General features: G+C 47.8%; 1 protein-coding gene across 3 annotated transcripts in view; it reads right to left on the bottom strand.

Annotated features, from left to right (window-relative positions):
- jag2b (jagged canonical Notch ligand 2b) overlaps positions 1 to 27,500 on the bottom strand; it is a 106,477-nt gene that overhangs the window by 15,052 nt on the left and 63,925 nt on the right. For 2 of the 3 annotated variants that reach the window (XM_063223548.1, XM_063223550.1), the window contains 12 exons: positions 23,667 to 23,780; positions 20,886 to 20,999; positions 19,613 to 19,659; positions 18,897 to 19,073; positions 12,603 to 12,765; positions 11,322 to 11,489; positions 9,848 to 9,961; positions 6,866 to 6,979; positions 6,471 to 6,584; positions 6,123 to 6,239; positions 5,698 to 5,725; positions 192 to 277 (listed from right to left, as the gene is read on the bottom strand). In XM_063223548.1, coding sequence (XP_063079618.1) covers positions 192 to 277; positions 5,698 to 5,725; positions 6,123 to 6,239; positions 6,471 to 6,584; positions 6,866 to 6,979; positions 9,848 to 9,961; positions 11,322 to 11,489; positions 12,603 to 12,765; positions 18,897 to 19,073; positions 19,613 to 19,659; positions 20,886 to 20,999; positions 23,667 to 23,780 — 1,356 coding nt within the window. The remainder of the gene's footprint in view (positions 1 to 191; positions 278 to 5,697; positions 5,726 to 6,122; positions 6,240 to 6,470; positions 6,585 to 6,865; positions 6,980 to 9,847; positions 9,962 to 11,321; positions 11,490 to 12,602; positions 12,766 to 18,896; positions 19,074 to 19,612; positions 19,660 to 20,885; positions 21,000 to 23,666; positions 23,781 to 27,500) is intronic. The other variant, XM_063223549.1, reaches the window with a different exon arrangement.

Here is a 27,500-nt window from a genome sequence, read left to right as displayed (position 1 = left end):
TAGCACACGCACACACACGCGCACACACACACACACACACACACACACACACACACACACACACACACACACACACACACACACACACACACACACACACACACACACACACACACACACACACACGCGCACACACACACACACACACACACGCGCGCACAGTAGAGCGACAAATCAGTTAAGGTACTTACTGATGCGGCAGTCCGGACCAGCAAAGCCAGGCGCACACTCACAACGGAACCAGTTGACTCCATCCACACAGATGCCACCGTTGTAACTGCAGGGGGGAGGGGGATAAAACATGAAGCAGCGGTTTCTCAGTCACCACACACAGTGCCACTGCATTACATTACATTACATTGCATTTGGCAGACGGTTTATAACCAAAGCAACTTTCAAAAGGGGACATAATCATAGCCAACATCACAGCCGCTTGGGGCCCCCAAAAGCCCCAGATTGTGGATAACAGCCCCCAACTTTTGTACAGCAGTGGTGATTTTGTTTCAAATGTCCTTTGAATTTTCGCTTGGGGCCCCACCTGACCCTAGAATCGCCTCTGCCTAAACCACCTACCTACGTAATTACATAAGCCCATCGAAAGTGCTGCAGAGAGATCTATTGAGGTGAGCGGATGCTATGCCAATGTTTGAAGGTCGGGTATTGCTTTGTGAATGAATAATAAACGGATGGTTGCTATGCTTTAAAGAGGTGTTGGTAGAGGGGGGGAGGGGGGGTAGGGGTGGGGCGTTACCATGGGAGCAGTGCTTCAGGAGGAAAAACAAAATATGTTTTGAATCTGTAATCCATTCCGATCGATCCTTTTCTTTTTGCCAAGACACGAACAGAAGGTAGCAGAAAGCCAGCTACTATATGTGGGGTGTTACAGAGTCAAGTCGATATCGTGGAATAAACTTTGCCAGGTCCTGCATTATTGTGGCTCGCAGGGTAATTTGCAAATATGACCAGTTAAAAACAAGGATCTTAAATCAAATAGCTTACTGGTATATGATGTTATTAGCCGTTTGTATGGTACTCTCTCACTCTCTCTCTGTAGAGAGTTAGCGGATGGATGCAATGATCTATGCATGTACTCATGTTTTGAGCAATGAACACAGTGTGAGCTAAAGACAAATTTCATGCTTGCGTGACAATGAAGTCTAACCTGTTCTATTTCCATTATTTTTCCTGCATTCAGGGAACAAGGCTCGGTGAACAATTCTAATTTCCATACCCTCTATTCAGAGGGACATTAGTACGTCATAGGGACGACTTTAATCGATCAATTCATTAATCGATTAAAAAACATTAAGTAAGGGTTAACGTTCGGCGAGAAGGTCGCTACCGTGGAATAGCAGCACGACAGAGAGAATCTTTAGACCCCGACGCGGAGCGGAGGGGTCTTGTTCTCTCTGAAGTGCTGCTATTCCACAAAGCGACCGACTCGCCGAAAGTTAACCCGCTTATTATATGGATATACTTAAATGATTCACACATGGCGGGGACATTTCTTTAGGCCTATTTAATGTTAAGATTGTTGCTGCGCAAAACAAAACAGTGCCGTTGTGGAACACCGCTAGGCAACAGCTAGGTAGCCAGGACAACAGGTGTAGTCTATCACAGCAGCTGATTAGAGTCTTGTTGAAAAGTCGCTTTAGCAGTGAAAAGTCGTGTTGCCATTGACAGCGGTCTGTTATAGACCAACCCGTCCGTTATCGAAAAATAACAGACGTGCGAACGTTGGGGAGCCCCGTTGAAATGAATGGAGCATTCGACCGATGACGTCACACCATATAATAATCGCAATTAATCGACAATTCAACTGACAAGAGATCCAGGTGAAATGGGCAAGTGAAGAGTGTGTGTGAAGATGAGTGTGAATAGTGGAAATATTTAAATCACCTTTGTATTAAAGAATTGAAATAGAATTAATTTAAATGTCGTATTTTATCGCAATTTTTAATTACAATAAAAAGCATTGAGAGAAGCATTGAGATTTCGGGGGGAAAGCGGCGCTTATCAATTAATCGTAAGTCGATCGATAAGGCTATCAACTAATGATTAATTAATTAATCGATAATTTGCATCCCTAGTACGTCATATAATAACTCTCTGTTCATTAGTACTTCATATAATATATACTGCTGTCTGTTTTATCAGGGTTCCCACACTTATTTAGAAATCATTTTCCAGGACATTTCCAGGACATTTCCAGGACCATTTTTTGGTAATTCAGGACGGATGTTTTCTCCGTCGAACCCACAATTTGGGCATACACAGCGACACACCGACAGGGGACAAGTAATAAATTAAACAACAGATGGAATGGTTCATTTTAACCTTTAACCTTTTGGCGACTAAAATCCACATTTAGCAACTTTTTGGTAAAACATGTCTTTTCAGGTGCTGTTTCCACGTAGCAGGATATTTTTTTAGCAGGGTATTTTTTTCTCCTGCTAGGTGTAAATGCAACATGTGGATAAAAAAATCCTCCATTGTAACAAATGCGTTTCAGCCCCCTAAACAGGATATTTTTTTCTCCTGCTTTTTATACCTGGATTTTAAATATCTGCTACGTGGAAACGGAAGGCCAAAACCAATGCAAAACCAATACAAGCAGGAGAAAAAAATATCCACATATAAAAATATCCAGCTACGTGGAAACAGCACCTCAGTGACGCTGAGCTGCTGTCAGAAGCATTTCCTACGATTAAGCAGGGCTGCAGATATGCTCTGATCTCCAAAAAAAGATAGCACTACAATTTTTTGTAAGTAAGTGCTAGCACTGCCTATTTGTAGGCCTATTATCACCTTAGGCATGTATTCGAGAGATATATAACGCCATCATATCATCTAGCGACTTTTCAGCAAGCCAACTAGCGACTTGTAGCGACTTTTGGCAACACTGAGTCAAAGAATATGACTGTGTATAAGTGCAATCAAAGATGGCAACCTGACCAAACTGTGCGTGTGTGTGTGGACAATAATGTATTCAATAGGTGGATATAAATTCAATCGTCATGTCTAGACTCGGAGAAGAGTAAAAATTATACCACAAACAAAATCGGGAAAAAGTTGAAGGAAAAAAAATCCAGGACAAAATATTTTTTCCCAGGACATTTGGTGAATTTCCAGGACATTCAAGGACTTGAAAACATATCTCTAAATTTCCAGGTTTTCCAGGTTTTCCAGGACGTGTGGGAACCCTGGTTTTATTGTCATGAACGTTTGGAATGTCATAATCTGCCACATGCCTCAAATTCCTCTTCAGATGAGTAATCTATCTGTCTAGGCGTCTATCTGTTTGTCTCTCCCTCTCTCTCTCTCTCTCTTTCCCTCTCTCTCTCTCTCTCTCTCTCTCTCTCTCTCTCTCTCTCTCTCCTCTCTCTCTCTCTCTCTCTCTCTCTCTCTCTCTCTCTCTCTCTCTCTCTCTCTATATATGATATTCCATCTCATTTATCTTATTCAGTGATGTGTGTACAAAGACACTTTGAAGACCATACATACGGACGGGCCTTTACACACGCACACGCACACGCACACGCACACGCACACGCACACGCACACGCACACACACACACACACACACACACACACACACACACACACACACACACACACACACACGCACACGCACACGCACACGCACACGCACACGCACACGCACACGCACACAGGTCTCAGATAAACTCTGTCATGCAGAAGAAGGTACAACTGAATACAAAATGGATAGGAGGAGAAAGAGAAGAAGGAAAGACGAGTGGGATGGGTTGGAAAAGAGAGAACAGCGGAATAGAGGTCAGACAAAGACAGAGACATGCAGAGAGGCAGAGAGAGAGAGAGAGAGAGAGAGAGAGAGAGAGAGAGAGAGAGAGAGAGAGAGAGAGAGAGAGGGAGAAGGAAAGTGAGGAAGACAGATAGATGTGTGGAGAAGAAAATGAATCCCAGGGCGAAGAAAGGAGGGAAAGGGATAGAGAGAGAGAGAGGGATAGAGAGAGACAGGGGGATAGAGAGAGAGAGAGACACAGAGAGAGAGAGGATGGAAAGAAGATTCATCAGCAGCCCACCATTCACATGCAAATGGCCCCCCTGACCCCTTGCAGGGATGTCATTCCACTCTTCCCCACCCCTCCCTCCCTCCCTCCCTCTACCCCTCCCCAATCCCCCCATCCACTGCTCCCAGGTCAACGCTGAAGAATAGGAGGAGGAGAGAAGGAGGAACAGGGGAGGAAGAGAAGGACAAGAGAAAGAGATAGAGAGACGGGGAGAGAAAGAGTAGAGAGACAGCCCAGCGCAACCCTCATACCTCTCTTTTACACACGCGCACTCACACACACACACACACACACACACACACACACACACACACACACACACTCACACACACACACACACACACACACACACAAACGCACAAGCACAAACACGCACACAGTGAGCAACAACCTCCCCCTTTCTTTCATGTCAATCCCTGGCCCCCTGTGCTCCGTTTGGGGTGGTTTGTGTGTGTGTGTGTGTGTGTGTGTATGGGGGGGTCCTCTTTTAGGGCCACCAGGCCCTTTGTCCCCTGCTATTAAAGCCAGCCCCGAGTCTCAGGAGCTGTCGGATTTGGGAGGTGATTTACCGACATCTTCCCGTCTTTATGGCCTCACAACCACACACACACACACACACACACACACGCACGCACGCACGCACGCACGCACGCACGCACGCACGCACGCACGCACGCACGCACGCACGCACGCACACACGTGCACGCGCACACACACACACACACACACACACACACACACACACACACACACACAGAAATCCAGCCCACTCCACATCCTCTACCTAGTGTCTCCATGAGGATGGCGACGATGTGGTGGTGACGCTACAGGGTGTGTGTGTGTGCGCGTGTGTGTGTGTGTGTGTGTGGATTGTTGTGGTGAGCAGATGAGGATGGGGACGATGTGGTGGTGACGCACAGGGGAAGGGGGAGATTGGGAGCTGGAGCTGAGGGCATGCATGTTCTGTGGTTTTAAGAACATATATTCCTTCTGTATGTGTGTGTGTGTGTGTGTGTGTGTGTGTGTGTGTGTGTGTGTGTGTGTGTGTGTGTGTGTGTGTGTGTGCGCGTGCGCGTGTGTGTGCGCGAGTGTGAGCGTGTGTGTGCGTATTGTTGTGGTTTTAAGGGCATGTATTCTTTGTGTGTGTGTGTGTGTGTGTGTGTGTGTGTGTGTGTGTGTGTGTGTGTGTGTGTGTGTGTGTGTGTGTGTGTGTGTGTGTGTGTGTGGATTGTTGTGGTTATAAAGGCACGTATTCTTTGTGTGTGTGTGTGTGTGTGTGTGTGTGTGTGTGTGTGTGTGGGAGTTGAGCGTGGGCTTGGCCCCATGTCCCATGTTATTGGGCAGCAGGGCAGAAGAGGAGGAATAGAAGGGGGCGTCCTCATCCCTTCGGCCCCTCGGCCTGGCCGGCCGTGTTCTACAGCGAAGAGGAGGGCCACCCCCCCACCCCCCGACCGCGACAGCCGAAAAGCAAACACACAGAGAAAAAGGACAAGGGACGAGGGGAGGGACCGCTATGGGGACCCCTCCAAAACATACACGGGGACACGCGCACCCACACACACCAGCACACACACACAGAGACAAGCGCGCACGTGCACACCCACACAAACGCATCAAGTGGGCTAGAGACAGAGTACTAACTTACCAGGGGTGAGGGTTGCAGTCATTGATATCTGTGGCACACAAACAAAGAAACATCAGAATTAAAACCTGCACCAAGAAATTCTAATTTAGATTGTCTTTGAGAGGCTCTAGTAAGTCATGGTGTGTATGTATAGAGGAGATGGTTCAGGTGTGAGTGTTCTGGAATGGGGTGGTTCAGGTGTGAGTGTTCTGGAATGGGGTGGTTCAGGTGTGAGTGTTCTGGAATGGGGCGGTTCAGGTGTGAGTGTTCTTGTTCTGGAATGGGTGGTTCAGATGTGAGTGTTCTGGAATGGGGCGGTTCAGGTGTGAGTGTTCTGGAATGGGGCGGTTCAGGTGTGAGTGTTCTGGAATGGGGCGGTTCAGGTGTGAGTGTTCTTGTTCTGGAATGGGGTGGTTCAGGTGTGAGTGTTCTGGAACGGCACTCACTCCGGGCACAGGTGGGTCCCTCCCAGCCGTCCTTGCAGATACAGGTGAAGGAGTCCACGCCACCCACGCAGGTGGCCCCGTTGGCGCAGGGGCTGGACGCACAGGTGCTGTTCTTTGCTGTAGCGGCAGGCACACACGCACACAAACACACAAAAACATACATAATATAAGATGATGCTAACCCACAAGAATAGGAACATGGATGCTTACAGTAGGTGTACAAATGCTTTTCCATACAAAAATACAAAAAAAAGCTTTTTTCTACAGTCCTCAGCCCCTCTCTGTGTACCACACACACACAAACACAGACACAGGCAAAGACACACACACACACACAGACACACTCACCAGTGTTGCATGTGCTGCCTCCCCATCCAGGTGGACAGGCACAGCGGAAGGCATCGCCGTTGTCATAACACGTTCCGCCGTTGCTGCAAGTGTTGGCGTCACACTGACTTTCACCTACGGAGTGAAGAGGACACACACACGCGCACGCACACACACACACACACACACACACACACACACACACACACACACACACACACACACACACACACACACACACACACACACACACACACACGCGCACACACACACACACACACATCAGCGTCAGGCTTTGGCCACAGCATTATCACCCCATAAAAAGCGCAACGGGTGTGTGTGTGTGTGTGTGTGTGTGTGTGTGTGTGTGTGTGTGTGTGTGTGTGTGCGTGCGTGTGTGTGTGTGTATGACTCACGTGAGTGACAGGTCTTGCCCTTCCAGTTGTCCTTGCAGTCACAGTGGAAGTCATTAACCCGGTCCTCACAGCGGCCTCCGTTCTTACAGGGGTTTCTACTGCACTCATTCACATCTGACGGGGGAGGAGAGAGAGAGAGAGAGAGAGAGAGAGAGAGAGAGAGCAAGAGAGAGCGAGAGAGAGAGAGAGAGAGAGAGAGAGAGAGAGAGAGAGAGAGAGAGAGAGAGAGAGTGAGTGAGTGAGTGAGAGAGAGAGAGGGAAAGAAAGAGAAAGAAAGTGAGAGAGAGGGAGGCAGAGATTAAGAGACAGAGTTAAAGAAGAAATGAAACGAATATTCATCTATTATTCACATTAAATATTGGGCCTATTTCTAAAATATCAATCCAACTTTAAATAATTTTTCCGGACATAACTTGTTGAAACGGCAACTTAAAACCGTGCCTTGGGTGCGACAATATTTACAGGGGCGTGACGTCATGCGGTTGACACCCTCTTTTTGCGAGTATGGTTGGCTGCGGAAATATCATACATTTGAAGGACCCATATCTCATAAAGGAACCAACATTAAGATACAAATATCGACATGTCGAAAGAACACACCTCTAACATTATGTGACAAAAACTCACGTTGAATATAAGCCTCACAAATAAGAGTAGACTTTTCTTTGATGATGCACCACCATATGCCATATGGGTTGGAAAGATATGCCATATTCGGCACAGGATCGACGGGCACAAAACAGCACCGCGCTCCTACTAGGCTACACGAAGGCTACACGCTGATCATTATTAAGATATTATCAATCATATGACACTATTAGTGTAGGCTGTATGTGCTGTGGTAAACTGGAAAATATGGGAGCATGTTAGGGTGCCAGCCAGCTGCCGGTTTCTCAGATCATGTGACATTCCGCGCTGTCTTTGACAGGTTGAAACCGAAGTGGCACTTTGAAAGCCAGCTTTAAAATCTTATTAAACAATGACGTTATCTCAATTATTATGCCGACAACTTATCGATCAACCAGCGCGGCATACTTGTTTTTTGTTTATGGCAACGTGACAAGGGGGGGACGATGCTTTGGCTGCTGCACTCTGTCTTTGACATGTTGAAACCTAGCGAAATTGCACTATCAGCTACTTTAAAAACGTATGCTTAAGTAGCTCAATAGCATGGTTTTAATGTAATCTTAATAAACAATGGCGTTATACCCATCATTATGCGACAATTTGGAAGTCGGTAGGTATATTTTGACACAGCTGTTCGTGCTTAGGGGCTATTGTTTCATAACACAAGAACTGCACGACCGCCGGCCATGGATAGAGTCATAACTACACAACACAGATGTTCGTGCTCGGATGCTGGGGCGATTTCGTTGCATATAAAGCAATAACTCCACGACCGACGGCCATGGAGTCGTAACGAAACACCTCGACCCGCAGCGCATTGACCGAGGACCCTTAGTACTATAGTGCTACAATGGCAGAGAGAAATAGCATCTTTAGCATGCTGCTATCCTGCTAAGTGGCTGTCGGCCAGACTCACCCGTGGTCGCACTCGAGCTAGAGATATCCGTCAGCACACCTACTATCCATAGACACTGCTTGTGGTAGCCTAGGAGTGTATTTCCAACCATGTCCACGGTCTCCAGATTTTTTAAGGTAAACAACAGGAGGGGTGGAAAACGCCCGGAGCACAACATTGATAGGTCACTTCAAAAGCCGATGCCTCCTACACGATCAGCGTTGTTTTGCCTTCTCCTTGTCAGCAACAGTTCCAGTAATTTTGACTTAAAGACACTTGTGCAGAGAGATGCCTTCAGTGAAGCTTGTACTTGTTGCAACCTGTACCATTTGGACCGCCACGAACACAATATTTTCCACTGTGCTTTGATTTACTAGCCATAGACGCCGCCATTGATTACTATAACTTTGTGGGTTCGGAGTTGGACTGTGTCAACCTTATGACGTCACGCATAAGACAATAAATTCGCACTACTGGACAAAATATTGCACAAGAGAATATAAACGACTGATTGATTGTACACATTTCTTCTATCCTGGTTCAGATGTGAGAGAGAAAGGTGGGAGGAAGGCAAAGGAAGAAGAGGCAGGAAGAGAAGACGGGGAGAGAGAAAGACTACAGCAAAATAAACGACTGATCAATGAGAAGCATTCCTTCTAGACTCGTGAGAGAGAGAGAAGTAAGGAGGCAGAAAAGAAATAACGGATAATGAACGAGAGATCACACCGTGTTGCATTGAGTGAAAGGAGGGAACTGATGAATGGGGAGAGAGAGACACGGGAAAAAAAAAAAAAAAAAAAAAAAAGACGCGAAGATAGAGCCAAGGATGGTTAAGGGAAATTGAAAGTGAAAGCTGCTTCTGAGAAGGAGAAACTGCAGCAGACGCAGCACAGCACGTCTGGGGAAAATGGGAAGGGGTTGATGGGAAGTGAAACTAAGATGCAGAGACACTAAGGAATAAATGCAGACACTACAGAGAGATGAAACGGGGAGAGAGACGAGGACAATAAGAGACTGAGACACACAGAAAGAGAGAGATAGAGAGAGAGATAGAGAGAGAGAGAGAAGGGTGGAGAAGAAAATGAAAAAATGCACAGAAGGAGTGGAAAGAGCGAGTGAAGGAAAGAGACAGAGAAAAGAGTGCAGAATACAGAATGAAATCCTGAACCCAAACTGCTAACACTTTCTGAATTACAGCAACGCCAATGACTACATTTCATTCTTGCAAACAAACTCAGTCAAGCCTGAAATCAAGCACGGTGCCTTCACACTATTAGCCCTGAGAGTATACAGTAAATAAAGAGAGAGAAACATACGATGGAAAAACAAAGATGAGATTTTAAAAAGAAGAGTCAAACAACAAAGAGAGGACAATGATAGGAAGGAGAAAGAAAGATGATTAAAAAAAAGAAGAGTCAAAAAAGAAAGGGAGGAGAATGATGGAAGGAAGTCCTACTAACTGGAGTCACAGAGCGTCCCTTCCCAGCCGTCGGGGCAGATGCACTGGAAGGAGTTAATGCCATCTATGCAGGTGCCTCCACTCCTACACGGGCTGCTTACACAGTCATTGATGTCTGAGAGAGAGAGAGAGAGAGAGAGAGAGAGAGAGAGCAAAAGGGAGAGAGAGAAAGAGCAAGAGAGGGAGATGGCGAGAGAGAGAGAGAGAGACAGCAAGAGAGAGAGAGCACGAGAGAGAGAGCACAAGAGAGAGAGAGAGAGAGAGAGAGAAAGAGCGAGAGAGCGCGAGAGAGAGAGAGAGAGAGAGAGAGAGAGAGAGAGAGAGAGAGCGAGAGAGCGCACGCGCGCGAGAGAGAGAGAGAGAGAGAGAGAGAGAGAAAAAGCGAGAGAGCGAGAGAGAGAGAGAGAGAGAGCGAGAGAGCGAGAGAGAGAGAGAGAGAGAGAGAGACAGAGACAGAGAGCGAGAGAAATATTACAAGATGGCACAAGGACAAAATAAACACAACGATAAAATGGAGATGCCAATACACAATGGCCCGTCAGCATAAATATAATGAATTGTGATTGTGTTTTGTGCCGCGGAGTGAATAGGCAGAAAAGAGACGGGAGGGCACTGGAGACAGAGGAGGACTTTGAGAAATTGCTTCCCTATTCTTGCCCCCCTGCACTTGCCCACTAAGGAGAGAGAGAGAATGACATGACACAATAGAGAAAACTTATAATGGTGAAAGTGGATAATAGGTGTGTGTGTGTGTTGAGTGCAAGGGAGGACAAAAAGGAGAAAGATGAAGTGATTTTTTGTACAATAATAGGTGGATGTGCAGGTATATGAAAACAAGACACATTTGTATGGTAGAAGGCGCGGGCGCGCGTGTGTGCGTGCGTGCGTGTAAATAAGTCTTTGCATGTATGCATAATGCATTAGAGACTTACTATTGTGGCAAAAGGCCTGTATGTATGTGTTAGAGACGCACTCTCATAGCAGAGTGTGAATGCATGTGTACAGTATGTGTTAGAGCAGTGATTTTCAAACTGTGGGCCCTGAGGTTGTTCCAAGTGAGTCCTGAAATCATTTTTTAAAAATATAAATACTATTTGTGGCTGTTGACTATTCATTTCCGTTGCATTGTTTATTGGGCCTTGTCGTCTCTGAACATTTCTTGAAAATGTCAAGTGGGCCCCAAATGGTTGAGAAAGGCTGAGAACTACTGTGTTGGAGACTTATTCTCATGGTAGTATTAGGTGTGTATACATGTGTTACGTATGTGCAAGGGCCTCGCTCTCATAGCAGACAGTGTGAATGCATATGTAAGCCTAAGTACAGTATGTACAAGAGACTCACTCTCGTGGCAGTAGGTGTGTACAGTATGTTAGAGACTTAATTCTCGTGGTAGCAGGTGTGTGTGTATGCATGTGTTAAGCATGCGCAAGGGACTTGACAGTCTGAATGCTAAAGTTATGTGGAAAGAGACTCACTCTCGTGGCAGTAGGTGCCGGTGAAGCCCTTGTTGCAGGTGCAGGTGAAGTTGCCCCCCGGCTGGCTGTGGCACTGGCCGTGGGGCCCGCACACGTTGGACGAAATGTAGCGCACGCCCCCCTCTTCCGAGCTGTTGCCCGCCACAGCGATGGTGCAGCTGTCAATCACTAGAGAGGAAAGGGGAGGGGAGAGGAGATGGGAACGGTGTGGCATGATAAGTATTACGAAGACACAGAAATACTGGAGTTCAAACAGTTTTTAAAACAAGACAACATATCCTTGTATGAAGAATAGCTAAGGCACTCTGTCTTTGATTTAAAAAAAATGTTTAATTAATGTGCAAGGTCATACTGAACATAAAAAAAAATCCAGCATGCATCGGCTTTCTTAAGTTCTCAAAATGAGATGACAATAGTAACAATAATAACAAAAAAAGATCCTGCAAGTATTCAGAGATAATTGTTTTGGCTTTAGGGAAAAGAACATTTCAGTGGCTAAGAGACTGGCTTCTTTTCTTGCCAAAACGCGTCCTCCTGGAAGATGGTCAAAAATGTACGGTTGCTTGGTTACCTAGATGGGGTGCGGTGCTGCAGTGGAACTGTTGGTTTGCTGTTTATTGTTTTTTTTAAGAAATTTGATTATCTTACATTTGTTAGTATGGATATCTTCAGCAGGGTGCAGCCATGCAGTGGTCCTACATATTGCGCTTCAAGAATTCTACTTCTAGCTTAATATATACATAGTATTGTATATACAAGTATTATGTGGATTTAACTATGGAGGCTTGGATATCTTGGCAGGGTTGTGATTCTGCAGTGGTATCCTGATGTATTGCTCTGTATACTGTATTTTATAATAAATTCTAATATTATCTAGTACATGCAGCTATGGATAGGGTGGCAGGGTGCAGTCGTCCTGATCGTATGTTGTCCTACACTATTACCACGTCTTCTTCAGTCAAAATGGTGATGGAGAACGATTTTGACTCTGAGGAAGACGTGGCAAGGTTGAAATGTTTGTCTAGGCACTTGCCCAATAAAACAAGTAAACTATCAACGTCTATAGATTGCTCCGTGACTTTCTTCTTTATCTGCATATAGTATTTCATGAATGGCACAACTATCAAAATGTGTGTATGTGTGTGTGTGTGTGTGTGTGTGTGTGTGTGTGTGTGTGTGTGTGTGTGTGTGTGTGTGTGTGTGTGTGTGTGTGTGTGTGTGTGTGTGTGTGTGTGTGTGTGTGTGTGTGATAGCAATTTTGAACTCTGGATGCTTGACTACCTTGGCAGGGTGCCGTCCTGCAGTGGTCCTTGCGGTCGGAGCAGGTCTTCCCCTCAAAGTCCTCTGGGCAGGCGCAGTAGAAATCGCCCAGCAAGCTGTGGCACGTGGCCTCGTTCCGGCACGGGTTCGGCTCACACGGGTTCGAGGGCAGCTGGTTCGGTAGCTGGACGCACACAAACACACACACACGCGCATCCACACATACAGACACAGACACAGACACACACACAGACATAGATAAGTGAGGGAGAAGGAGTGATGAGGATCAATCAAAACAGAAACTTTTTTTTGTTTGGAAAAAACTAACATCGATGCAACACATAGGAGAGAGAAGGGATAAATAAACTGAGAGAGGGACACATGAATAGAGAAAGACAGAAAACGTCAGATAAACATAGCAAGCCAGTGTTTGAGAGAGAGATAGAAGGAGAGAAGGAAATCGAGATCAGATAGTGAGTGAGTGAGTGCGTGCGTGCGTGTGTGTGCATCCGCATGCGCATGCACATGACTGAGTGTTTGCCTAAAAGCGAGCAGGCTTTGATTGACTCAGGGCCTTAGCAGTTTAGGGCCAATCCCCTAAGCCCAGCACACATAAACAAACAGCCGTAAGCTGTGGAAGCCGACCGTAAGCTAATAAACAAAGTGCACCTCTGACTCCTCTGCCTGCGGCCAACATACACACACGTACACACGCACTACTGGACACACACTCCAAACAGTTACACTAAGAGAATTCATACACATACGGACGGACACAGACAAAGGTGCACAAACGAATGCACAGACAGACAGCACACAAACACACACACACACGCACGCACGCACGCACGCAAACACACACACACACACACCTGGACACATCATCTGGGCATGAGCACGCACAGGCAGACACGGACACAGCCAGTCAGGGAGGCAGACACACACAATTACAGCCGTAAAATTGTCTCATATGTTTGTGAACTTGGGGATAGTCCAGGGATACATTATCAGCACATCACATCGCCAGAAACACCAAACATCTCTCTATCCCCACTCCCTTTTTCCGCCCTCCAAACATTATCTTTTCAAACTGTCGCAATGTTCTCAACAGGACCCATGTGCCTCGCATAGAACATTCGCTAGTCACGTCAATGAAATCAGCCTTTTGCTTTGTTTTGTTTTGTTTGATTGAGTGATTGTTTTCCAATGCGCCTAACTGGGCTCTGCTGGCTTTTCCTGACTGCGCCCATAGTAAGGTGGTTGCTGTTGTGGAGACCGCAGGCCGTAAAAGGGAGAATCGGCCCCATTATCGTATTTCTTCTTTACAGGCCTTTATCGTTCTCCAGTAGTTTGCCCAGTGCTAGTGCACACACAACCAGAGGCTCGACAATAAACATTAGCGCGCACGAACGCACACACACACTCTTGCCTTGTATGCTGTGCACGTCCTGCAATGATCGTTTGTGTCTTCGAGTGTGACTGCGTATGTGTGTGTGTGTGTGTGTGTGTGTGTGTGTGTGTGTGTGTGTGTGTGTGTGTGTGTGTGTGTGTGTGTGTGTATGTGTGTGTGTGTGCGGGAAAGAGTTGACACAGTCATAAAACTGTTACTCTCTATCTTCTTGCAGTCATCACATCATTAAAACAGGGTGCCATTTTGGAGACGGGACAAGGTGTCGGAGTGTGCGTTTGGTTGTGCATGCATGTGTCTGTGTGTGAGAGTTTACATGTGAGAAGATGCATGTGAGAAAAAGGGTGTGTGCTTGTTGTGCATGTATCCAATGAAATGTGGGTGTGGATGTGTTGTTTGTGAGCAGGGAGCGATGTGTTATATTATACACAGATATGCGTGACTGTCAGTGTTTGTGTGTGCGATTAAAGAGAAGACGGAGACAGAGCGAGAGAGAGCGACAGAGACAGAGACAGAGCGAGAGAGAGCAAGACAGAGAGCGAGAGAGAGCGACAGAGACAGAGAGAGAGAGACAGAGAGAGCGACAGAGAGAGAGAGAGGAAGAGCAACAGAGAGAGAGAGAGAGAGAGAGAGAGAGAGAGAGAGAGAGAGAGAGAGAGAGAGAGAGCAAGAGCGACAGAGAGTGAGAGAAAGAGCGAGAGTGCGAGACAGAGCGAGAGCGAGAGCGAGAGCGCGGATGATGCCTGCTGCCATGTCAGGTGTTTGGGTTGTCCAGTGCCCGCTCCTGTGGCTTCCCTCCAGCTGTGCAGACGCTCGTCAGACAGACACTCGTCTAGCCGACTCTGGGGCAGGCCTCTCTTCCCCTCCCCTCCCCTCCCCTCTCGTCTTGTCCCCTCTCCTCTCCTCTCGTCTCGTCTCGTCCTCTCCTCTCCTCTCGTCTCGTCTCGTCCTCTCCTCTCCTCTCCTCTCCTATTGTCTTGTCCCCTCTCCTCTCGTCTTGTCCCCTCTCCTCTCGTCTTGTCCCCTCTCCTCTCGTCTTGTCCCCTCTCCTCTCCTCTCCTCCCCTCCTCTCCTCTCCTCTTGTCCCCTCTCCTCTTGTCCCCTCTCCTCTCGTCCCCTCTCCTCTCGTCTCCTCTCCTCTCCTCTCCTCTCCTCCACAGACTAGGGAATCGCTGTTTATTTTATTGAGGGGAAAGACGCCTTTTTCTCCTTCTCTCTCTCCGTCTTCCTCTGCCTCGACTGTGCTGTGTGCTGCTCCCGTCCTTTCCCTTGCTAACAGGTTGGGGAACCACCATTGCTTATTTTACTAAGGGGACAGACCTGCGTAGGCTGTTGCTCAATCCTGTGCCGTTGGGGGAGGGAGGGAGGGGGAGGGGGGGGGTGGGGGTGTTTTGCGAGAAATGATGCAAGAGCGAAGCTCTGTAGAGAAATCCCTGCCCCCTCTACCCTGCCTTTTTTCCTCTCCCTCCCCTCCACAACATCTCCCTCTCTCTCCTTTTCTCTTCTGTATCTTTTCTCGTCCTCTACTCTCTCTCTTCCGTCTACGCTCCCCTGCCCTCCCCTCCCCTCCCCTCCCCTTCCCTCCTCTCCTCTCCTCTCCTCTCCTCTCCTCCTGGGAGTTTAGGTCTGCAGGCAGGCGGCGAAATGGAGCCGACTTCCCTGGCAGCGCTGGGCGGCTAGCAACAGAAACCTGAATAAAACATTCCCATCGATCACGAGAGTGCCCGCCTTAGCCAGGGCCAAGGGGGGTGGGCGGGTGAGTGGTGGGGGGGCAGAGGCGTTTTAGCGGGGTACTGCTCCACTATTGGCTGGCCCATCGGTTGGCGCGGAACTGGATGGGCGCCCTGAGCAACTAAAGAGACCCAAGCGCCATGCCATGCTCCACCCTCAGGCTGCCACCTCTACCCTTCTCTCGTTCAGCGCCCTCCTCGACCCCACAAACACCCCCCCCCCCCCACACACACACACACACACCTTACCCCACCCCCCCGAAGCCAAGCCAAGTCGAGCCTAGTCACCCCTCCCCACACACCCTTCCGCAATGGAAAGAGCTGTACAGAGTCTAAACAGGAGAGCAATGGCACTCCAGGCATGATCATAATGCAAAGAAACAACATCTCCCTCCAAACATCAACGCTTGCTCTTCAACCCCCCCTCTCTGTCGCCAGCCCCACCCCACCCCACCCCACCCCACCCACGCCCCCTGCAGTGGGGGGTTGTGCCACTGACAGGCAGAATGCCAGCACAACCAAATAAGCGTCGTCTCATTCACTAGAGCCCTGCTCCCTCTATTTTTAGAACCTCTCGCCCTCTACCGAGACGTCCACTGGCCTCACACCAACATCTCTCTCATGCCCTGTACTACACTATGCTACGCTACGCTACGGTGACTACGCTAGTTCATGCTAATGTCCGCTATGCTAAATTGTGCCAAACGGTTCACTGCGTCCAGTCTCGTCATGCTAAATGAAAATGTGTTTTTGATCTGCCTGAGTGACGATGTGCCTCGGGAAAAATGACAAATGGACTGAAGGTCAGCATTCATCTAATGAGCAGTTCTTCTAAAGTCTAGGCAGCCAAGTCTGTCGCATTCAAAGTCTATAGGGAGTGGACACGGCGTGACGTCAAAAGCAGGAGCAACGAGTTCAAAAGTATTTATCAGTAATCATGTTTGTGGCTAGCTGTTAGCTGGAAACAAAGAGCTTCCTTCAGGTGTCAGCAGACGTCGCTCTCAGGGTCAGGGTTGCCAGATGAGACCGATGATTTCCAGCCCGAAAAAAGGTCAAAACCCCGCCTGGAAGCATGACATACAGCCCAAAATTAACTACATCCTATTGATTTCAATGGTTATAGATCTGCAGAAAAACCAGCGCAAATGACCCTTTTACCCATTTTTTTTACCCCGCAGACGGTCATCCTGAGCAGCCCATTCTGGCAACACCAGTCAGGGTGGCACGTCAAGATCACATCAGGAGGCCGGTGTTTTCCCCAGGCGAACACGTTCACTTTCAGATGATCTGATCTACATGGCTGATGGTACAAAAAGTCCTGAGTCTGATTTTGTCGTTTTGAAACTACCCTGGGTGTAGCGGACAACTTTTTTGAAAGACAATTTAATAAGCCTAACCTAGAACTAGCGTTTACTACGGTTGGTTCAGCTAACAACTTTTTTCTTTGAGTAACTAAAGTAACATCAAAGAGTTTTCAGTGAGGACCTAACGAAATACCATCTAAGCCCGAAATCAGGCTCAGTGCCTTAATTTGATCAGCCCTGACTCCTCTCCCTCTCTCGGTCTGTCTTTCTACATCTCTCTCTCTCTGCCTCTGTCTCCAATGGATGCCAGAGGGCTAATGCTACGCTGTGCAACATGAAAGCAGTAGAAGGGGGGGGTGTAGGACTCCAAGGCGTCATGCGAGACGCTTTCTACCCCTTTGACTCGGCTGCCAAACAAAACCAATAATTTGCAATGTGAGTCATGAGCAACATCACTGGTGTTTTTCCCCTACTGGGGTGGGTGTGTGTGTGTGACTGCGTATATGGCTTGCAGACAGCCATATTGATGTTCAGGGAATATTTCGAAAAACAAGGGCATGATGCAAGGTGGTAATAGGGCTCACCTCTGCTTCTAATGGGGTTTCTTCCAACTTTGGTCCCATTCCCAAATGATTTCACAGAAAATGTGTTTTTATTACACTACAAAAGAATACGTAGGAAAATAGTATTGTATACAGTGTTTTCTTGTGTGTTGTTATTTTTACAATTCCTGGAACACCACAACCATCATACCCGGCACACTGGTGACTCGGCCATCCTGGCATTGACTTGACAAAACAACAAAACATACCCATAAAAATCTTACAACCCCCGCCTGGCATGCATGGCAAAAGCTTGGTCACCGAATTTGGCAATTTGTACAATGGCTGTTCTACTGCTGAAAAACAACATGCTCTACACAATATCAAAAACAGGAAGTCCATTCTTTAATAGAGAGGCTGGCTGACGTGTTTTAATGCCCCGCCCGTGCCAAGGTGGTTATGGATTTAGTATGCGTCTATCTTTGTCGGCCTGTAGGTCTCTTACCGAAGACGCGCACATACACACACGCGACGCAAGCACGCACGCACACACGCGCGCGCGCACACATACACACACACACCTGACTACCAACAGGGAAAGGAAATTGGAGCAGGTCCAACTCAGGAGTTGCCTCACTTAAAAGCAATTCCACATTTGCCAACATTGAGATATCAAAGACTTGGCCTTGCTCAAATGCTTTGTTTTTTCGCTATTATAGCCTACGAGTATGTGCACGTCGCTAGTTTAATATTCAGCTATTCCATTGGCATTTATGTCCTGCAGGATGGGGAAATGCTTGGTTGCAATGGGGTGACGGTCAACATCAGAACAGTGAGCAGAGCAGGAAGCTGTGTATTAGCCAAGAACATCCTGAGCATCCACTCTACTGTACTCCTATTTCTGTGTGTGTGTGTGTGTGTGTGTGTGGGTGAGAGAGAGAGAGAGAGAGAGAGAGAGAGAGAGAGAGAGAGAGAGAGAGAGAGAGAGAGAGAGAGAGAGAGAGAGAGAGAGAGAGAGAGAGAGACGCAGCGAGAGAGAGAGATGCAGAGAGACAGAAAAGGTTTGTCTGAGTGAGTGAAAGACAAGATAAAACGAAATATAGAGGCAGTGTATGCATTAATGCGAGGAGCAACGAGAGAGAGAGAGAGAGAGAGAGAGAGAGAGAGAGAGAGAGAGAGAGAGAGAGAGAGAGAGAGAGAGAGAGAGAGAGAGAGAGAAAGTGTCAGGAGAAAGAGAGAGAGAGAAAAGGGGATGTATGTAATGACCACTCAGGGGGAGAGAGAGGGAGAGAGAGAGAAACGGGGATGCATGTAATGTAATGGCCACTCACCTCACAGACTGTTCCACTGAACTCTGGCTGGCATTCGCACACAAAGCTGTCGAGCAGCACGTGGCAGCGCCCGCCGTTCTGACACGGCGCGCTGGCACACTTGTTCCGCTGGATCTCGCAGTGCGTGCCCACGAAGCCCACCGGGCACTGGCACACGTACCCGCCACGCGCCACCTCCTGGACGAGGAGACGCAGAAAGAGAAGAAGAGAAGAACGGAAAAAGAGAGGGATGAGTGATGAGGGGCCGACTGCAAGGGCGCCGGAACGAGTTTTAAAGTGGTGGTTTCCTTGATTCTTTATTTCTTAAAAAATGCTACTGCTGCTGCACTCCACTCTTGTGTCTGCAGTTAAAGTTCGGAAATCCTCATGTAGGGAGCCCAAAAGTGGGGATGCGAATGCACCACTGCATCCCCCTTTCCGGCCCTTATGGCCGACTGAACGACAAAAGTGAGCTCAAAGTGACGCAACATTTTTGGAGAAAAAAAAACAACAAAAAACAGACACCCACAGCAATTATGCAGACCGTGTGAGGTCATTTTCACTTTAAATGCTAAACAGAGGCAAAAAGCAACTGAAAATCATGATCATCATCATCATCATCATCATCACTGTTGTTGATGTAATTGTTGTTTTCCTTCTCAAGCTAAGCTTCCCGTCATCTCTACTTAACTCTTATGAGCACCACAGGTGAGCATGCTGTAATGCTGTAGACTCACCTTGCAGACTCCTCCATTTTGACACTGCCCACTGCATCCGTTTCGATCTGTGAGGCACAAAGTAACCATTAGGCTTTCTGAGGACCAAAAAAACACAAAAAACAAAAAAGCAAACAAACAAAACAAAAAAACTACGACAGTACAAGGAAGTTATGGTTATTGAAGTGGAAACCCAAGCGTTGGTTAATCAAGTTGTGTTAGCCAGGAAAAACAGAGTGCGTCACAGCCGGTTAAGGGTTAACACACACACGCACACACACATGCACGCACACACTTAAACAGCGAGAGGCGGTTAACGGTGACAACAGGTGATACGAATGACGCAGGTGCGTGTGTACGCGTGTGTCCCTGCATACGACAGACGGCACAGAGGAACGCTTTGTGGCGACTCTACAGCAGGTGAAGAAGAGGAAGTAGTCAAGTAGTGCAGAAGTGGCGTTAGTGACCACTAAACGTGGTGAACCGCCATAACAGCCCAGTGAACATAGGCAGCTTTGGAAAGACAGGGGAGAGACAAGGGCGGGAAAAAAACGACAGTTGCGAGAGAGTCAGAAAGTGTAAAGGGAAATCCGTGGGAGGAAGACTGTGAAGGAACAGAGAGCACTGCGCGCGAGACAGACTTGTGGTGTTTGAAAACGTCTGGCTGGAGTGGATAAGAGGTTGGTTCAATTAAAAGCGTAATGCAGTTTGTTCGTGAATGGCTGATTACTTCACTTCATTGGAAAGGTTCATCATAAGTAACGATAACGCACCACTCGATAACGAGTCCTGTGTGTATACGTTGTATGCTGTGGTGGTGAAATTCAAACACAGTTCAAAATAAATCAGACCATTTCTCCAGCCTTAAAAAGGCCAGCCACTGACAAGTCAACCAGGCAGACGAATTCAAACGGGCACCTTTGGCACAGGTTGTGTGCGTTCCAATAGGCAACCTTGCGTCCTCCACTTGCGCTTGTGGCCTCGTACCAGGAAGTAATATGTCATGATGACATCACGGACAACAGCGTTATATTTCAATATCTCGCAAAAGCTCATTTTCTCATTTGCAAACTGGATGGTGAATGAAGAATAGTCCCCCAAAAATTGTTTTGGATAGGCTGACAGCAGGGAAACTTATTTGTTTTTTCCACGGAGGCGGGGCATCAGCAAAACGTGAGGCCACAAGCACAAGTGGAGGACGCAAGGTCGCATATTGGAATGCTCAGGTGGCGTAAGAGGTGGGGAGGGAGGAGGGGAGGAGGGGAGGGGGGGGGGGTAATGAAGGGATACTAACTGATGTCACAGTTTTGTCCAGCCCATCCTTTATAGCAGTCACAGTGATATCCACCTATTAGGTTTTTGCAAGAGTAAGCATTTACACAAGGCTTCCCCAAGCACTCATTCGCATCTGTGGAGGAGTCAAGGAGAGAGAGAGAGAGAGAGACAGAGAGAGAGAGAGAGAGAAAGAGAGAGAGAAAGAGAGAGAGAGAGAGACAGAGACAGAGACAGAGACAGAAAGAAAGAAAGGGTAATGAGATCCGAGAAGCCAGCTTGCAGCAAGCCCCACCACCAGAGGAGAAAGAAAAAACAAAACAAAAAGCAAAAAAAAACAAAAAGGACACTTGGAAAACTGATCAGTTGAAAGAGTCAAGCCTCTAATTCAGTAATTGCACCTTTTCTCTCGCTTCCCTCATGCTTTCCTCCCTCCCTCCCTTTCTTTGTTGTGCTCTCTCTCTTTCTCCTGCTGCAGCTCCTGCCACGCATCCTAACCTGATACTGTCCATTGGCTTATGGCCGCCCACAGCACCTAACAATTCCGCTGTTGGGTTAGCAGCACGGCCCATCATCGCCAACCCCTCGCAAACCAACCATGTGGACAGCAACAGCAGCCCCCTATCCACCCCCCCAGGCTGTATTCCCCCAAGTCCGCTCCGCCATCAGCACCAGCACCACCCGAACGACCACCAGGACCCACCAATCTGATTCAACACCGCTCAGCTAACGTAATACTCTGGACCCTCTTCACACACAGACACACACACACACGTTAAACAGACACCCACTCAACGGGAGCCCCAATTAATATTTTAGCACGGGCCCCCGCCAAGCGTCCCCACAACATGCACGCACGCGCACACACACACGCGCACACACATACACACACACACACCCCTACGTTGTAACCCAATGCGCCGAACGGGCCACAGCGGCCCCGAAACACTAGCTGGGGGCTAGGGTTCGGCCCGAAAGCCGAGCCCCCACCAACACCACTCCAACCACCACCTCTACGCATACACGCAGGTGCGCGCGCTCACACACACACACACGCATGCACACACCTTTCTGGAATGGGTCAGGTTGCTGTTGCTTGTTTGGTTGGCCTGCTTGGAGGGGAAAAAACCCCACTCCATGGAGGGTAAAAAAACTATTCCTGTAAAGCCATGTCGCAGTTCCCCCTGACGTTGTGGAAATAATTCGAACAAGAACAAAACGATGCCATAACAAAAAAGATGAGGACCAATGTCATCTATCTATCCAACCATCCATCCTTCTATCCATCCATCCAACAAAAAAAAACATATTCCTGTAAAGCCATGTCGCAGTTCCTCTGACGTTGTGGAAATAATTAGAAGAACAAGAGCAAAACGACGCCATGACAAAAAGATGAGGACCAGTATTATCTATCTATCTATCTATCTATCTATCCAAACATCCATCTATCCACCCATCCATCCATCCATCCATCCATCCAACGAAAAAAAACCCAAACAATTCCTGTAAAGCCATGTCGCAGTTCCCCTGACGTTGTGGAAATAATTCTAACAAGAACAAAACGACGCCAAGACAAAACGATGAGGACCAATATTATCTATCTATCTATCCAACCATCCATCCATCCATCCATCCATCCATCCATCCAACGAAAAAAAAAAAAAAATCCTGTAAAGCCATGTCGCAGTTCTCCTGAGTTGTGGAAATAATTAGAAGAACAAGAGCAAAACGACGCCATGACAAAAAGATGAGGACCAGTATTATCTATCTATCTATCTATCCAAACATCCATCTATCCAAACATCCATCTATCCACCCATCCATCCATCCATCCATCCATCCATCCATCCATCCATCCAACGAAAAAAACCCAAACAATTCTTGTATAGCCATGTCGCAGTTCCCCTGACGTTGTGGAAATAATTCTAACAAGAACAAAACGACGCCAAGACAAAACAATGAGGACCAATATTATCTATCTATCTATCCAACCATCCATCCATCCAACGAAAAAAAAAAAAAAAAATCCTGTAAAGCCATGTCGCAGTTCTCCTGAGTTGTGGAAATAATTCTAACAAGAACAAAAAAACGAAGCCATGACAAAAAGAAGAGGACCAGTATTATCCATCCAACCATCCATCCATCCATCCATCCATCCATCCATCCATCCATCCATTCATCCGGCTGTTTTTTTAAGGCCTGTAAAGGTCAGTGGGCTATTTGCCTGGCCCGTCCATTATGTCGCTGCCTATTTATAGTTTGGAGCAGCTACTATATGTAACTTGATCCTGTTCACAGCGAGCCAACCACCCAACCCCGCTTCAATGCTGATGAATGAAATCCAACTGTTGTTGTTGTTGTCGTCTTCGTCTTTGTAGTGGGGTTCCAGAGAGCACACAAGAGAGCCATATTCAAAAAACACACACATTCCAATCACAAATTCCAATGCACATACATATATGGTTAAAAAAAACACACTGCGACGCAAAACGTTGATTAATGCAGAAACTGTAGGGGGGAAAAAACGGCAAACACATTCAAGTAATCTTCCACACTCATACGGACACGCACACAAACACGCACGCACACACGAAGAATACCAAACACAGACACACACGCTGGATGCCTTGTTGATCACTGCAAATCGGACGCAGATCAATTCAATTCAACACTCAACTGGATGCATTGTACATAAAAGCATGCTGATTGGTTGGGCTATGGAGCCGAAAACCCTGGAGGCGAGAAGGAGGAGGCTTGTGATTGGCCGTGGATTGGCTTTCAGGTCCCGCCTTAGGGTACTTACCGATCTGGCAGGTCTTGCCCGTCCACTGGGGTGGGCAGAGGCACTCGAAGCCGTCTTCCATGTTAATACAGGTGCCACCCTGGGCACAGGGGCTGGAGGCGCACTCATCCATATCTGTGGGTAAAAAACAAACAGGGGGGCACAGTGGTCAGAGACGGCTGCCCCCATGCACAGGCGGCAAGGCATACATGCAATGCCATTGTGCGCAGTGTGCCCTCGTGTGCTGTGTGCATTTGTGTGCTGTGGAGTTGGAGTTTCCCAGGTGGGCCTTTGGTTTTCGCTTTCAGACAGATGCCCAACTAAGTCAAGTCATGGGCAAGGTGCCGTAAGTTGTTTGTACTTTCCATTGTACAAAGGACAAGAAAAACAGGGGCAGAGTGGTCAGAGACAGACAATCAAGTCAAGGGGCCAGGGCAATGTAAAAGTTTGTTTCCATATACAACGTAAAGTAAAATCAGCCATTACCAAAATAGAAAAGTTGAGGACAGCATGATCAAAGTCCCTGAAGTATACTATAGTATATACACATATTCAAACCATGTTGCAGGCAGACTCAATAGTCAAAGCATTCAAAGCATAATTGTTCTATTATATTCATTCAGTCAGTCTACCGACAGTCGTGGATATTCTAAATTATTCCCAACACCCACCCAAACACACAGATGCATGAGTGCAGACACACCCAAGCACACTCTGTTTCACACACAAACACAAAGAGAGAAGGGGAGGAGAGAGAGAGAGAGAAAGAGAGAGAGAGAGAGAGAGACAGCGAGAGAGAGAGAGAGAGAGAGAGAGAGAGAGAGAGAGAGAGAGACAGCGAGAGAGAGAGAGAGAGAGAGAGAGAGAGAGAGAGAGACAGAGAGACAGAGAGACAGCGAGAAGAGAGAGAGAGAGAGAGAGAGAGAGAGAGAGAGAGAGAGAGAGAGAGAGAGAGAGAGAGAGACAGACAGACAGACAGACAGAGAGACAGACAGACAGAGAGACAGAGAGACAGAGAGACAGCGAGAAGGGGGGCGAGAGAGAGATCAAGAGAGAGAGAGCGCGAGAAAGAGAGAGAAAGAGCCAGAGAAAGCAAGACAGAGAGAGAAGGAATGGGAGAAGAGAGAGAGGGAAGCCCACTCTTTTCTTTTCTCTCATTAGCTCATTTATAAAAGCCTGAGCGCTGGAGTTTATGGCTGCCGGGCGGGAGAGACTTCAGAGCTGTGCTGTGAAGGCCTCGACTCGACTGCAAACATTTACTCGGACCAGTGCACATCCAGCTGGCCTAGAGCCGGCACCCGACCGCTCGCCCGACTGCCTGCCTGCCCTGCCTGCAGCAGCAGCCACACAGGAGGGAGGGAGAGAGAGAGACACACACAGAGAGGGAGAGAGAGAGAGAGAGAGAGAGAGAGAGAGAGATAGAGAGAGAGATAGAGAGAGAGAGAGAGAGAGAGAGAGAGAGAGAGAGAGAGAGAGAGAGAGAGAGAGAGAGAGACAGAGACAGAGACAGAGAGCGAGATCACAGGGGAGACAGAGAGGAGCCTTCCAGACCCATCTTAATTTGTCTATTGCGTTACCGAGAGAGAGAGAGAGAGAGAGAGAGAGAGAGAGAGACAGAGACAGAGACAGAGAGAGAGAGAGAGAGAGAGACAGAGACAGAGACAGAGAGAGAGAATGAACGAGAGAGAGAGAGAGAGAGAGAGGGAGAGAGATAGAGAGAGAGAAAGAGAGAAAGAGAGAAAGAGAGAGAGAGAGAGAGAGAGAGAGAGAGAGAGAGAGAGAGAGAATGAACGAGAGAGAGAGAGAGAATGAAAGAGAGAGAGAGAGGGGGAGAGAGAATGAAAGAGAGAGAGACAGAGACAGAGGAGGACAGAGGGAGCTACAACGATTAAATGAAAAGAAAAGACAGAGAGGGAAAGCAATAAAAACGAATGAATCAGCAAAGAAAGAGGCGAAGAAGCACATTGAAGAAAACAGGGGAATGCAAGCGAAGAAATAAGGGAGAGGAGTGAAGAATACCGAAAAACAGCAGAGACAGAAGCGATAAGAACAAGAGACGAAGCGACAAACAGAAGAAATGAGAGAAGACGTCAGGAAAGAAAAGAGGAGAAACGAGGAGAGGAGCAGAAAGGTGAGGAGAGGAGAAAAAGTGAAGAGAGGAGGAAAGATACACAGCAATGGTGTCATCCAATGACACACAAGTACACACTGCCTCTCTCTCTCTCTCTCTCTCTCTCTCTCTCTCTCTCTCTCTCTCTCTCTCTCTCTCTCTCTCTCAGACACAAACACATACAACCACGGACACACACACACACTGACACACATACACAGAAACGCATACACACGCACGGGGTGCTAAGAGCCTTATAACATAGCCTCGCCTTCACAGTCTAACGTGATTAGCTGGCGAGCAGATTAGCTTCCATTACAGTCCCCGATCCCTAGCTCTCACCGCCAGCCAAGGCAGCCGCTGCTACGGCTAGCTACGGCAAGCTACCGCTAGCTACGGCAGCCTACGCAGGACAAAAAACACACCACAACACATGGCCACGGGAGGAATAGCCTGGGCTTGCCACATCTTATCCCTAGCTATGCCAACGTTACCTACGGCATAGCCTGGCGATGCCATCCTATTCACTCCACCCAAAGACTTGGGCTCCGGACATAGTCTGGCGAACCCCTCCTAGCTTGGTTCGCTCACTGTTTAGCCAAGTGGTGACACAGAACTTACTCACGAAGTCCGTTGCTGATTGGTTAAGCTAACACTATTCACACTTTTGTTTTGTTATTTGTATGCTGTTGCGACCCTATACCGTAACGGTCATGCAAATGAAGCACAATAAGGGTTTTAATTTCAATCAGAACTCCAATGAATTTAAATGGCAAAGTAAGATCAGACCATCTCCCACCCTCCATGGATTGCTATTAGCTTTCTGGAGGCTGCTACGGCAGCCCACGCGGGACAAAAAAAACAACACACACGTCAAAGGTAGGGAATTCCGTGATCTTACTGCCGGCAGATGTATGAACGAGTGAAGGTGTATGCTCTTCCTTGGATTGTCTATAGACAGCTGAGGGCTTGCTGTGGTGATTGTGTGTGTGTGTGTGTGTGTGTGTGTGTGTGTGTGTGTGTGTGTGTGTGTGTGTGTGTGTGTGTGTGTGTGTGTGTGTGTGTGTGTGTGTGTGTGTGTGTGTGTGTGTGTGTGTGTGTGTGTGTGTCTACTGTGTCCCACACGCGTGCGTGGGTGGGTGCATGGTTGTCCTGAGTGTGTTGAGGAATTCAACTTGTGCATCTGGTGAGCGCAGGGGTGACAGAGCTTTTCTGAGGGAGATGGAGGCATTAGGGCGACAAGTGCCAAATTCCAGTTGGGGGTGAAGGGGGGGACGGGACGTGACGGGGGGATTCCAGTTGTTACCATGACAACGGCAACACAGGCCCCAGATGTGTGGCAGGGTGCAAGAGGGCAACTGGGAGGGGTGGGGGGGTTGTATTAAGGGTTGGATTGGGGTGGGGAGGTGGTGTTACTTCTTAGAATAACAAAAACACCCCCAACACACACACACACACACCTTCAGACAGATGTAGAAGCAAGAGGGGGTGAGAGAGAGAGAGAGAGAGAGAGAGAGAGAGCGAGAGAGAGCGAGAGAGAGAGAGAGAGAGAGAGAGAGAGAGAGAGAGAGCGAGAGAGAGCGAGAGAGAGCGAGAGAGAGACAGAAAGAAAGAAAGATAACAGATGAATGAAGTCTTGAGGGAAAAGGGAGGTTATCCAGGCCCTGAAGGCGACATCAAGAGGAAGAGGAGGAGGAAAAGGAAAAAGGAAGCAAAGAAAAAATGGGAAGAAGGAGAGGGGGGGC

The sequence above is a fragment of the Engraulis encrasicolus genome, chromosome 18 (genome assembly GCF_034702125.1).
Source record: "Engraulis encrasicolus isolate BLACKSEA-1 chromosome 18, IST_EnEncr_1.0, whole genome shotgun sequence".
NCBI lineage: Eukaryota > Metazoa > Chordata > Actinopteri > Clupeiformes > Engraulidae > Engraulis > Engraulis encrasicolus.
This window is presented reverse-complemented; position numbering and strand designations above follow the sequence as displayed.